This window comes from Staurois parvus, unplaced genomic scaffold, assembly GCF_062004578.1.
Source record: "Staurois parvus isolate SC_StPar_1 unplaced genomic scaffold, SC_StPar_1.0 ptg000019l, whole genome shotgun sequence".
Taxonomy (NCBI): Eukaryota; Metazoa; Chordata; class Amphibia; order Anura; family Ranidae; genus Staurois; species Staurois parvus.
Window position 1 is genome coordinate 16,390,187 of NW_028317815.1, and position 14,658 is coordinate 16,404,844.

A 14,658-nucleotide genomic window follows, 5' to 3' on the forward strand; every position below is an offset into this window, starting at 1 on the left:
GAGCCCTGGCTGAGAAACTCTACTTTATATATTTGAGTTTGAGAGATGATAGATTGATTGAGAGCTCATTGATTTCTGTAAGTTGTGTGAGAAAAATGCCCAAAGTGTGACAAACATAGGAGTTTATCATATAGTCAAACAACACGAAAGTGAGGTCAAACATGGTAGAAAAATAGGAATTTTAAATTGTAAATTGGATAACTTGTATCTTGGAGTACAGTACAGGACATGGGAGTTTTATTCATAGAAGATAGGTTAGAAACAGGCTACATTCAGGTGATTGGACAGTGGCAAAAAAAACTTTCTAAGGCCACCTTAGACCAAACCCTTTCAACCCCGCCCACTTTGTGAGACTCCAGTTTGTTAGCAAGCAATAAATAATGAAAGCCACAAAGGGGAGGGACCTGTGTCCTTTACTATACTCCAAGATACAGAATTTACAGATATGTCAAAATTCCAATTATCCTATATTACAGTATAGGATATAGTACTTGAATACATAGACCACCCTCTGGCAACAAACTGAGCAGTGGGAAACAATATAGTAAACAGAACTATCAACAGGTCCAAAAGAAAACAAGGGTTAAAAGGACCTAAACAAAACAATCATATAACAGATTAGAGCACCTTGTGGCTGAAGCCGGTAGAACTTAGAGAGCATGTGAATTAAGTATCCGGTGACAACCTTGCAAACCTCGGAAGCAGATACCAACTAGTGAAATGAGATGTGATAGGGAAGTAGGGAAAGGAAGAACCCTATATCTAAAAGCATAGGCCCTTGAGATAAGTTGCCTGATTCACCTGGCAATGGTGGAGCGGGAAGCAGGATGCTCTTTATGGGGGCCAACAGGCAAAACAAAGGCAGACTGTAACAGCCCTGAACACATTCAGATAATGTAGGACAATTTTCTTGTCATGTTTTGGGGAAGAACAATGTCCTCACTGAGGTGGAAGAGACCCCCTTAGGTAGGCAGGAAGGTTTTGGTGGCAAAATCACCTTGTCCAAAACAAGAAAAGTCTCAAAAGAGAGCTGCCAACTCAGAAAGGAGCCTAACAGATTAAATGGCTACCAGGAAGGCAACTTTACAAGCGAAGCAACGAGCAACTCCCTGAAGAAAAGTCTTGATAATGCAGAAACCTGTAACTTGCACTACACACTGTGGATTGTGTTATTAAAAGCCAGGAACTGGTGGAAACATACAGGGAAACCCTGTCTTACTTTATCCACTATGCTGGACCTACTTGAGGTCCAGGCTTCACCAACATAGTGAACTCCAGGTACAATCCCCAAGGTAGACACCGACTGTAATTGATATGGAAACTGGATATAATAATAAATTTTGATAAACAAAATAACCACAAATAATAGCGCAATCCTAAATTAAATCAATAAATTAAATTGCACAAATATATACAACCACCACCAAACATATACAAGTTAATAGTGCAATAACATAAATAAGGGATCTCAATATAGTCCATATATCAATGATCCTCATTCAATGAAGTACTGAGATCCTCCTTCATCAAATGTGATATTCAGTGCTCAGAACACCCCATCAAAAATGCACACTCACCATGTGCTAGTAATTAACCAGCATATTAGTATATATCCAGCATTCACCAAACAGACTCCAAGAGAAGATCCTCATGTGTTGGTAATCAATCAGCATATCAATATATATCCGGTATTCCACCAAACAAACTCCAAAAGAAGATCCTCTCATATCCAAATTAGCACATGTGGGTAAAGAAAGAACTCGCCATAGTGTAATATTATCCAACAGATTTATTGTAAAAAACCCCCCTTGAAATCACACTCACAATAAGCAAGTAAAAGTAAAGCATTTGTTACATCAGAGCTCAGAGCCCTGTATCCAGCGTCTCACCAGCCTGCCTGCACTCAAGATGGCGATAGTACGATCACGTGATCCGGACACGTGCGTCGGTGTGCGTGGTGACGTCACCGGATAGCCACACTCTAACGTGTTTCGTCCAATGACTTCTTCCGATTGAAGAAATACAAAATAACCATCAATCGCCCTTGGTCTGAAGCTTCATGCAAGATTTTGCCTCATGGGTTAAGGATGATCATGAGAAAAGTGAGGGATCAGCCCAGAACTACATGGGAGGAGCTTGTGAATGAACTCGAGGCAGTTGGGACCATTGTCACCTAAAAAAAACATTGGTAACACAATACGCCGCCATAGATTGAAATCCTGCAGCACCCACAAGGTCCTCCTCTTCAAGAAGGCACATGTACAGGCCATCTGAAGTTTGCCAATGAACGTCTAATGATTCAGAGAAGGTTTGGGAGAAAGTGCTGTGGTCAGATGAAACCAAAATTGAGCTCTTTAGCATTAACCCGACTTGCCGTATTTGGAAGAAGAAAAATGCTGACTATGACCCTAAGAACACCATATCTACAGTCAAGCACGGAGGTGGAAACATTATGCTTTGGGTCGGTTTCTCTACTAAAGGTACAGGCCAGCTTTGCTGCATTGAGGGGCCAATGGATGGGGCCATCTATTGTAAAATCTTGGATGAGAACCTTCTTCCCTCAGCCAGAACACCCAAGCAAAAAAAGAGTGGCTCAAGAAGAAGCAAAATTAAGGTAATTGATTGGCCTACCCAGTCTCCAGACTTTAATTCTATAGACCATTTATGGAGGGAGCTGAAAAATTTAGTTGCCAAGGGGCAGACAAAAAACCTTTAGGATTTAGAGAAGATCTGTAAAGAAGAGTGGACCAAAATCCCTCCTGTGATGTGTTAAAACCTGGTAACCAACTACAAGAAATCTTACTACTATGCTTTCCAAGAAGGGTTTCTCCACCAAGTACTAAGTCATGTTTTGCTTGGAGATTAAATACTTCTTTTACTCACTGAACTGCAATCCATTTATAACATTTGTATCATGTGTTTTTTCTGGATTTTTGGTTGATATTCTGTTCTTCTGATTTAAAATACACCTATGATAAAAATTATAGATCCTTCATTTCTTTGTAAGTGTGCAAACTTACAAAATCTGCAGGGGATCAGATAATATTTTCCCCACTGTACATACAGCTTCTTCATAAAACCAATCTCAAATGAAAAAAAAAAAAAAAATTCCTCTGCACAATCATGTCTCCCAAATAGGTAACTAGCAATAACATACAGTTATTGAGAATGTAGAAAATAACTACTATGAAATTAAATGTGATTGGTAGCTGTCAATGATGCATTTTGCAATCAATGCACTTGATAAGTAAGGTCATAATGCTTTGTCCCTAACTATGCTGTAATTTGACCACTGTGCATCTGGAACCGCATTACGTATACTCTTCCATTAGTTCATATAGTTTTTGCCACACACACACATAGTGTCAAATAAGAGGGAATTGCTAAATTGCCATCAAACCACTGATATATGTGAGAAACATTTATCTACAACATTCACATTTCATATATTCACCTCAATAACCTACACAGTCTAGTTCACCTACTTAACAAGCATATGTACCATGCTGTCTGGATTTCCTTGAAAGTCACCAAATTTACACTTGACATTTGCTAACCTAGTTGGAAGATAGAAATCCTCTGATTTCTCCACACATGAAGAAAGTACAATTACAGGACTAAACAGGTCCACTCTACAAGCACATGCATGAGGATCAGCTCCTTAAAACAAAATGTTATTTTGAAAACCAAGCACAGTACAGACCTGTAGCTTCTCGTGCTCAGTTAGGAGACGATCATACTCTCGTGTAAGGCCTTCACTCTGCTTCTTCAATGCAATCACCTCTGCTTGAGATTTTGAAAGAGCTGGAATGAAAGTAACAAATATTAGCCTCTAAAAAATACAAGTAAAGCAGGTAAACCTGTAGATTTGTAGGTCATCTTTTACAACTGTGGCTGTGAGTATTTGGTCTACTTGAAGACCATTCAAATTCTGGCAAATATGAATCTAGATCTGCATTTGAACATGGACATTTACTCTCAAAACACAGCAACTTATTCTCCTAAAAAAAAGCTTCACTCAGCAATTCCCAATAGAGATAAGAAAAGGAGGAGTACACATTGGGAACAATTATACTTAATAACTTTGAGCTATTGTGGCATTTCCCTAAATATTCCCTCATGTGTTAAATACAGTTTAACAGAATTTATAATGATTGGTATATATTATCCCAATTTACTATTTATGCCGCCCATACACTATGCGAAAAATCACCCAATAGTGCTTTCAAAAAAATGAAACAATGTTTGTCAGTGCTAAAAATACTACCATTATGTTGTGACCAAACTTCGAAAATTAAATCCTTCAATGGACAAAAATTAATTGGTTTATCGTTCGATTTGTTCACATTAGAAAGGAAGTGACAAAATAACTTCGACCTTTCGATGTCCTTTTCATGTATGCCCGCTTTTGTATGGTGTAACGATCTTTCTGTGGCTCTTCATCAGCATTCTCATATCTCTCCATCCAGTATGAATTATGTGGATGAGAGAACCATTGCCATAGCAATTGCTTGGCATTATGGCAATACGGCAGGTACAGGAGAAGAAAGTCAAAATGAGAAGGCAATGGACCAAGCAATGGCTGAGAAACCATGAAAAATTTGCACTTTCGTATCTTATTTAAATGTAAAAAAAAAAAGTTGTTGCAATAAAGTTTGCTAAAAGCTAGTTTCCTTGTCTTTTATGACATTTTACCTTTGTTTCTTTATGAAGTTTTACCATGCATAAAAGCCGCTAACTTTACATAATCTGTTCATTCAATAAAAATGTATTTTAAGCTTTTCGCTTTTCGGCTCTGAAAAGTTGAAAAATTATCTTTTTTCACCCACTAATAACAAAAAAAACCATCCAAACATTCAAATAGTTGAACTTTCAACTGATTTTTTTGTATAGTATATGGGCACCATTAGTAAGGACAAAAAAAAAAATGTTAAATATTTTCCTTTTTGTTTTAGAAAGGTAAATAGTAGATATTGCTTATGAATATTATGTAGTCCAGTGTTTCTCAACCTTTTTCTAATCAAGGCACCCTTTACAATTATGGAATATCTGGAGGCACCCCATTCTAAAATGTAAACGATTAGTTTTACATAACGCAGCAACATCCACATATGTAGGACACCCAACAATAGAGGTGATTTATTCTTTCAAAGCAAATACACTTTTCCCACTGATACTAACTAGTATTCCAGCATTTCTTACTAATTTTTTCTCCCCCAGGCAGCTAAGTTGACCCCAGTGCTGACACAGAGGGGCGGGAAGGAGGGTGTGTCAAACAAAAATGATGTGGAGTTGCCCGATGTCCTCCTTATCAACCAATGAGCTCAGTGGTTGTCAAGACGCTAGCCTGCACAGTGCCCAAGGTTGTGATGTTGCTCAATGAAAACCTGTGGCTTTGTGTAACAAAAAAGCAGGCTTGATCCACCCTGGTTTGTACACAATTTGTCAGCTATTTGGAACAATTTTTAGACATGCTGATGTGGTCTTCTATCCAGCCAAGAGATGGAGCGCTAGCATCCTTTTTACATATTTAGGTACTATCTTTCACCTTTGCAGAAAGAATCCTTAAGCTTTTAAAACATAACTATGATCATAGCAGTAACGGATCCCATAATGGATGGCTCATTAGGGATGTAGGCGCCTTAACATTTTTATCCTTTGCTCATATGTTGCAAAAAGTATATTAAATTATTCAGTAGCTCAAGCAGTCTCCTTCTACTGTGCCCTTTCTTCAGATCTCATACAGTTGTGAGAATTGTTTATGCATTATACTGTATATATTGTTTTAAACTGTTATAAAACAGTTTTTAAAACTTCATTTAAAAAAATCTAACGTTTTTGTCAACCATAACACTTCCATTAAAACCTTTGGAAATTATCAAGAAGGCCCCAGGCAGTGTCTGAAGGTAATAGTGCTTTACACAGGGAATTCCCTTCTGCCACCATCTGTGTGGTGTTTTTGTTGCCTTTATTAGGTGTTTTCTTTTAATTCCAGGAAGACGTATTTTAGGTAGTGTGCCAAATCCTCTAGTAAAAAGAAAGGCGCTATTCAATTCACTATCCTGCCTTGTTGAATAATAAACAGGCAGATAAGGAGGTCAACAGAAGCCAAAATCCCTGTTTGGAACAGGAGGGATAGAAATTGCATTTACTGAGTTCATCTTAGGCCCCTTCCACAAAGCCGGTTTGTTGTGGCCTCTGTATTCTTGCGGCAAATAGCAGCACACAGTGCACACATTAGCTGCAGTTCCGGGACAGATAAAATAATAAAAACCTTTCAAAAAGGAAATAACTACATGAAGCCTTGAGCTGAAGGTTGACACCGATATGACAGCGTTGTCTGCGGTGATGTACTCTGATCAGTCATAATATTAAGAACACTGACAGGTAAAGTGAATAACACGGATTAGCTTGTTACAATGGCATCTGAAATGGGTTAGAATTAGGCAACAAGTAAACATGTTATCCCTGAAGTTAATGTAATGAAAGCAGAAAAAATGGACAAGTGTAAGAATTTGAGAGACTTTGCCAAGGACCAAATTGTATTGGTTAGACGACTGTATCGGATCATCTTCAAAACTGCAGCTCTTGTGGGATGTTCCAGTGTGCAGTGGTCAGGGCCTACCAAAAGTGGACCAAGGAAGGAAAACCAGCAAAATGGCAAAAGGGCAGCGAAGGCTCACTGATGCTTGTGGCAAGCAACAGTTGCCTGTGTAGTCCGATACTGTAGCTCAAATTGCTGAAAACGTTCATTCTGGTTTCGACAGAAAGATGTCAGAATAGACCGTGCATAGCAGTTTGTGGCATATGGGGCCACATAGCCAAAAGACCAGTCAGGTGATGATGATTCATGTCCACAGCCAAAAGCGCATAAAAAATGGGCATGTGAGCATTAGATTTCTACCGCGGAGTAATGGAAGAAGGTATCTGGATCCGATGAATTCAAGAATAGCTTGAGGAACGCGAGTTGAAAGTGGCTCCAAATTCTCCAGATGTCAAACCAATTGAGCATCTGTGGGATGTCCTGGAAAAACAAGTCCAATCCATGGAGGCCCCACCTCTCAATCACAGAGCTTAAAGGAACTGCTATTGATGGGTTGAGGCATGGACTTCACTAGACCTCTGAAGGTATACTGTGGTATCTGGTACCAACGGGCCATAGTGGGTGGTCATCATGCTATGCCTAATTGGTGTATATAATATGGTAACCTGTATTGCCATGTTTGGGATGTATTGCTTTATGTTTTATAGACACTAACACTATGACCTCCGTAGTTTAAGCCACTGTGTCTGCAAGACATTATGATAAGTACAATGTTCTTCTCAGTAATAAAGTTTTAACGTAAACTTGCATTTTGGTTATATTTAAATCACTGCATTAGAGTTGATTGTAAAACGACTATTGGTTTAAAAACATGCACAAAATGCTTTTTCTCAATAATACATAATTGCTAAAAATCTACGATGGTTGATAGACACTCACTGGCTGAGTTTTTTCATAAAGTTTACTGTTATTGATCGTCGTGCTCTTTGTAGCACCTGAAATTCCAGGAATTCAGCCTTTTTTATCGAGTGATGTATGAGCATTAACATTGTGTATTCTTGCCATTAGACCATTATCTATTACTGCATGTAATTATTACTTTATTAACAATGAGAAACTTATTTAGTTGCTGTAGTCTGTACATATGGCGTGATATTTGAATGCCAAAACCCCTAGAATCTGTCAGTTTTAGCTTCTATATTGCCTGCAATTGGTTTTAGGATATGGTAGATTTTAATTGTAACAGTATATTTTGACAAGATGGATACCCATGTTTTCTGTACAACACCTGTAACATGAGATAAATGTATCATTTGCATTGTTTTACAAGCACACTGCCCTTGTTTAAAGTAATAACACTAGAATACCTTATCAAGAGGACACACTATGTAGTCATCAACATAACAACAACACTGCACATTGTTTCCATGTTTTGGGTATAAGCTCACACAATGTCTTTCACCAGGAGCAAAAAATAAATAAAAAAAACCACTGTGATGCCTAATTTATGAGTTTTTCATTATGTTACAATTATGAGACAATAAAATCAAACCACAAATTCTGTTAATGTATTCATGTAATATGCTGTAAAACATTTAAGGCCTTCTGAATGCCTGTTTTTTTTACAGATACAGAATCTATAGCGGAGTGTATGTGTAAATATGAACGTACATTTAAAAATAGACACTCATATGCTGCAGTAAGAACAATTGCTATGTGAAAACATTTTGATGGCCAATGGGTGTTATTTAATTCCATTTGATATTTTCAGAATTTTAAAACCTTTCAATAATAGGTTTCCAAAATACTGAATTATACGGTTTTATGCATGATGCCATTTCCACAAGTGAATGATAATCAACATCTGATTATTTTTAATTTCCCTATCTTTTTCTCATAGTGCTAAAGTCACTATCATTTCTGCAATTATTCTTTAATTAAAACTGGTACTTTCTGGTATTAATCATATAAAATGATACTAAAAAGTCTTTTTTTTTTTTTAATTAAAATAAAAAGCATGTTATACTTACCTACTCTGTGTAATGGTATTCTACAAAGCACCCCAATCCTCCTCTTCTCAGATCACCAGCTAGCACTCCTAGCTCCACCTCTTCAGCAAATGCCCCAATAGAAAGCTGCTTTCTATAGGGCTCTCGTGCGGGCTCGCTTATGAGCCACCCTGTCTGCGTCTATAGACACAGACAGGGAGGCTTGGCCCTGCCCCCAAATCCCTTGTCACAAATTGTACTGAAGAAGCGGCTTAACAAGTTCTCACCCGCCCAGGCAGGCTGGATAACATACAGGTACATCATCCAGCCAGTTCTGGGTTTGAGGCATGCATAGGATAGCATGCTGCAAACCCACTATGTCACTGGCTACAGTGAGATTTTGTCCGCAGGTCCCGGGCATTGATTTTTAGCTGAGATCTGCTGATTGGCCGTAGCCAATCACAGCACAGAGCCCCGTGTTTACAAACTCACAAGGCTCTGTACACAGATCAGCAATCTGGCTGTTTCTTCTCCCGGTAAAGCAGGGAGAAAAAAACAGCCAAGTCTATAAGCAAAAGCAGCACCTGTAGAAATAGGAAGCAATATCTCGACCACTGCAGACCTCCCCCAGCCAAAGTGGTTAGCAGGCAAGAGCAGTTTCAGCTCGATTCATCCAAGCCATGCCCCCAAATTGTTTTGCCCCACCCCTGGGGCTTAATCATGGACCTCCGAGATTAAGACCTGGGGGCGGGGCAAAAACATGTTGTGGGCATGGCTTAGATGAATAGAGCTGATGCTGCTTTTACCTGTTAACCACTCAGGCCGGATGAGGTGTGCGGCATGGTGTCTATTCCTATTTCTACAGCGTGCTTTGGGTCTGGACAAACCTTTCCCTAGCCTCACTACCCAGCAGAATCCAATTCATCAGACATTGTTAGCTTGAGTAGGGCCCACTAAGAATTTAAAAGCAGCATATTTTACACACATTACAGAGTTAACCCTTTGACTGCCCCTTGATAACTCCTTCCCAGCCAGTGTCATTAGTACAGTGACAGTATTATATCTGATCACTGTATTAGTGTCACTACTGATGCCAGTGTCAGTTGATCATTTAGCATCTCTCCCAATGAGGGTCTGTTAGTGCCAGATTGCCCGCCACACTATTACAGTCCCAATATAAGTTGCTGGTCGCGGCCATTACTGGTCTGGTGTCATAGGTGCATACATTCCTGTATACAGTTATATACCATAATTTGTAGAAACTATAACTTTCACACAAACCAATTAATATATTTTTTTTTACCAAAGACACATCTTGGGCTAAATTTAAAAATAATTTTTTTTTTCTTAATTGTATATGTTTTATAACAGAAAGTAGAAAATTAGGGTTTTTTCAAAATGTTAGTTTTTTCTCCATTTATATAATAAAAAACCCAGTGGTGATCAAATACCACAAAAGCTTTATCTGTATGAAAAAATTGTATAAATGTAATATGGGTACAGTGTTGCATGACCGAGCAATTGCCAGTTAAAGTAGAGCAGTGCTGAATTGCAAAAAATGCCCTGGTCACGAAAGGGGTAAAACCTTCTGGAGGGCAAGTGGTTAAAGTAAACCTGTATTGAGTGAAATGTAGAGACTGCCACTCCTTACCTCCTTCCCGAAATGCAAGAAGCAGGCTGTCATGGTGACCCCATGTCTTTAAAGCAGAACTAAAATATCTTTTGTTATGTAAACACTCTGAAATATTTTTCTCCATTAAGCCCTTTTCAATTATGCTGTCTATATTATAAAACTATAGGCACCAGCAGGTCTTGTCAAAGCCCCCAGCTGACTAATCTGAGAGGGATATGGTAGTCAGCTGTATTTGACAATTTGGCAGTATGTTACTGTTTTTCCCTCATATAGGTTAGCCCCAGGGATTTATAGTTCTGCTATAGGTTTAAACATGCATGGTTTTGCAATCTGAACTTACATCTTCATGCAATAATATGAAAATAAATAGGTAGGGGTTGGATCAGGTATTCACACCTAACAGCCCTTTAATGCTTAATGTCTATGACTGACTTCAGCTTGACTTTTTGGTAGTGTCGCTTGACAATTAGAATATAATCAAAGCATGTTTGCTTTGTAAAATCTCCCGAAAAGTTTATCAATCAAATAACATTCAAAGTTCTAACAATTGACTGCTTGCCACAAAGTGTACTCTTCCAGATAAACCCTGGCACCACAAGGTATGTGTACCTGTATTTGTAGAGAATTTCTATGTATGAACAATGCAGTGCATGACGCATTTTGCTGACACACAATATTTGTTGCCAAAACTGACTTGGTCTTTGAAGTGTTTCTTTTCACTATGATTAAGCCATAATGTCTCCTGGTTTAAGCCATTCTACATTTCTAGGAAAGCAGTTTAAAGGTCAAATGTTTAACTCTGAAGTTCATCTATTTCCTACTGCATATGCAAAAAAAGGGGACAGCTGCATGAACAAAAACAAAAAAGAGAGTTGATCGTATAATTGTTTTCATACTAAATTAAGCAATCCTGTGCTTTGCTTAATCAGCATGTTACTAAATTCAGTTATTGAGCCTATTCACAGCACATGCTTACATTTCTTTCACTCCTCTGCCACTCCATTCAGCACCAGGAGCTGAAGGAGCATGTGACTTACTCCATATAACAATGCTGGGCCAATCATCGCTATGACACAGGAAGTTCATAGCCCTGCATAAGCTAGGACTCCTGTGGTGCATGGCTTACACAGAAATTTCTTTTGCTCTTGGTGAAGGAAAATGAAAAGAAGCTAAGTATATACTGCTGGGTAAAGCTAAATTAAAGTAAACGTGTTCCTTTGCCCTACATGGGCAAATCATAGGTTCAATTTAAGTTGAAAAAAATCCAAAAAAGTATATGGGTAGAAAAGACAACTTCACTTTTAGCAAAGTTGTCCTTTGAAGATTACCCCCTCTCCGCACAGTGTAACCCACAAAGGAATATACTTACCTTCAACACTAATCCAGAGATCTACATTGAGTGACCCTGTCAGGAATGGGCTCACCTGCCGTGTGGGCTGCAGTACCGGTGCTTGCCAGCGGGTGCTTTCAGCAGCCAGGATCTCACTCCTGCAATCAAGCTATCACCTGTGGCCGATTGCAGGAGGTGTATTTAAGCAGTACCAGGCCTGCAATCAGTGCCTTGGTGTTTTCCCATGTGCCCTGTTGTCTGGATCCTGTTTCCTGTCTTCTGCCTGCTTGAACTCCGCCTGCACCAACCCCAGCTATTCCTGACCTTTCTCCTGCCTACTCCTGTTGTACCTTATCTACCCGATTGTTCCTGACCCGGCTTGCCTGACCACTCCACCTCTCCAGCCCTGACTACACTTATACATAGTAATATTAGTTTAAGGTTTCGGTTTTGTTTGCACTGCGTTTGTTTATTTTGTGCAGCTCTTAATACATTTTATTATTATTTCACCATTTCTGAAGCCTGCTATTTCCCTGTGTCAGTCCACACATCTCTGGTCATACCTGGATCCCTGACATAACACCAAGGCCAGTCCTGACCAGATGTGGCTGCACAGGGAAGCCATCTTGGCTTGTTATTTGTAAAGGATGCATCCTAAGGAGGTTGAGTACTTGTCTCTGCTAGTCTTAGAAGACAGAGAATACGGCTATCAGATTCTGAAGGAGTATGCCAGGGATCAGTTTCTAGAGTGCATGCGGGTTGCTCATTCCCTAGTAGATCAGGGCAGGTTGTTTTCTGAGGTGCAGCCATTGATCCAGGCTTGTGCGGAATTGGCTTTGTCCAGTAACCCTGAAAGCAGGGATGACTTTTCGCCGCCATTTAGTATGGTTTAAGTAGAGTCACTGGTATGGTTGTTGGAGGATGATCCGGATTGTTTTTTGGAGCATTATTCAGCATGTTCACAACATATGCTAGTGGATTGTATAAACGCAGTGCAGTCTTTGGTCAGACAGGCTATGTATAAGCTGAGCTTTGTTCAACCAGTACTACAGACATTGTCAGATTTGTTACACCCAGCCTCAGTCAGCCTGCAACAACCCAGTCCTGCTTCTAATCATTCCTCTGCTCAAAGCTCTCTTCCTCCATTTCCCACAGCACCCCCAGTTACAGCCCAGTATACCCTGCTATCAACCACATGTCAGTACCCTGTTCCCACTCACTGCACCTACCCTACCTTTAACTCTGTAAAGAAGTCCTCTGTAGAAACTGCTCCCTTCTCTGTTCCATCCTCCAGCTCTTCTCTGTCTTTAGCTGCTCCCTCCATTTACAGCCCTGCATTTACTTGCAGTGCTTCAGTAACTAAACCCAAGAAGAAACGAAAATTCTTTCCAACCAGTACCATCCTGCCAGTATCCAAACCGGTCAGCCTGCTGTCTGAGAACCCACCTTCTGTTATCCCGCCTGATGACCGGACGCCTGCTCTCCAGCCTGCTGCCCGCTGTCCAGCCCGATGACCCGGTGCCCGCTGTCCTGCCAGATGACCCGGTGACTGCTGTCCTGCCAGATGACCCAGTGCCTGCTGTCCTGCCAGATGACCCAGTGCCTGCTGTTGAGCTTGATGCCTCGGTGCCCGCTGTTCAGCCTGATGCCTGACAACCCAGTGTCAGCTATCCAGCCTGATGACCCTACCCGGCCTGATGACCCTATCCAGCCTGATGACCCTATCCAGCCTGATGACCCTATCCAGCCTGATGACCCTATCCAGCCTGATGACCCTATCCAGCCTGATGACCCTATCCAGCCTGATGACCCTATCCAGCCTGATGACCCGGTGTCCGTTATCCAGCCTGATGCCCCGGTGTCCGTTATCCAGCCTGAGGAACCGATAACTACCACTCGGCCTGATGACCCGGTGCCTGCTGCCCAGCCTGATTTCCCGGTGCCTGCTGCCCAGCCTGATTTCCCGGTGCCTGCTGCCCAGCCTGATTTCCCGGTGCCTGCTGCCCAGCCTGATGCCCCGGTGTCTGCTGCCCAGCCTGATGCCCCGGTGCCTGCTGCCCAGCCTGATGCCCCGGTGCCTGCTGCCCAGCCTGATGCCTCGGTGCCTGCTGCCCAGCCTGATGCCTCGGTGCCTGCTGCCCAGCCTGATGCCTCGGTGCCTGCTGCCCAGCCCGATGCCTGCTGCCCAGCCCGATGTGCCTCTGCTTGCTTCCCAGCCTGATGTGCCAGCCCGATTCCCAGCCTGTTTCTGGAAATCCTGTCTCCAGCAACCTGCCTTCTTGCGGTCTCCTACAAAAAGATAGGTCTACCAGCAGGAAACCCAACCAGTCGCTTGACTCCGGCAGTGGGATATCCAGCCAGTTACCTGACCCGGGCGATGGACCATTTTTGCCATTAAGGGGGGGGGAGGGGGTACTGTCAGGAATGGGCTCACCTGCCGTGTGGGCTACAGTACCGGTGCTTGCCAGCAGGTGTGTCAGGAATGGGCTCACCTGCCGTGTGGGCTGCAGTACCGGTGCTTGCCAGAGGGTGCTTTTAGCAGCCAGGATCTCACTCCTGCAATCAAGCCATCACCTGAGGCTGATTGCAGGAGGTGTATTTAAGCAGTACCAGGCCTGCAATCAGTGCCTTGGTGTTTTCCCATGTGCCCTGTTGTCTGGATCCTGTCTTCTGCCTGCTTGACCCTCCTGCTTGACTCTGCTTGAACTCCACCTGCACCGACCCCGGCTATTCCTGACCATTCTCCTGCCTGCTCCTGTTGTACCTTATCTACCCGATTGTTCCTGACCCGGCTTGCCTGACCACTCCACCTCTCCAGCCCTGACTACACTTATACATAGTAATATTAGTTTAAGGTTTCGGTTTTGTTTGCACTGCGTTTGTTTTGTGCAGCTCTTAATACATTTTATTATTTCACCATTTCTGAAGCCTGCTATTTCCCTGTGTCAGTCCACACATCTCTGGTCATACCTGGATCCCTGACAGACCCTGCCCAGACTTTTCATGACTACAGTCCCAGCTGCGTCCTGCACCCACATTCATGCCTATGGGCGGAGGAGAATGGCCCCAGACAAAAGAATTAATGAGGTAAGAGCATGCATGTGCAGGGCCCAATTATAGGCAGGTCAATATGAGCTAGAACAGAGGTGCTCAATCTTTTGAT

At 41.6% G+C, this 14,658-nt stretch overlaps 1 protein-coding gene across 1 annotated transcript in view; it reads right to left on the reverse strand.

The window, feature by feature from the left end:
* BCAP29 (B cell receptor associated protein 29) overlaps positions 1-14,658 on the reverse strand; it is a 76,980-nt gene that overhangs the window by 5,004 nt on the left and 57,318 nt on the right. Inside the window, exon 7 of the mRNA XM_089685231.1 lies at positions 3,704-3,804. Within this exon, the coding sequence (XP_089541357.1) occupies positions 3,704-3,804 (101 nt within the window). The remainder of the gene's footprint in view (positions 1-3,703; positions 3,805-14,658) is intronic.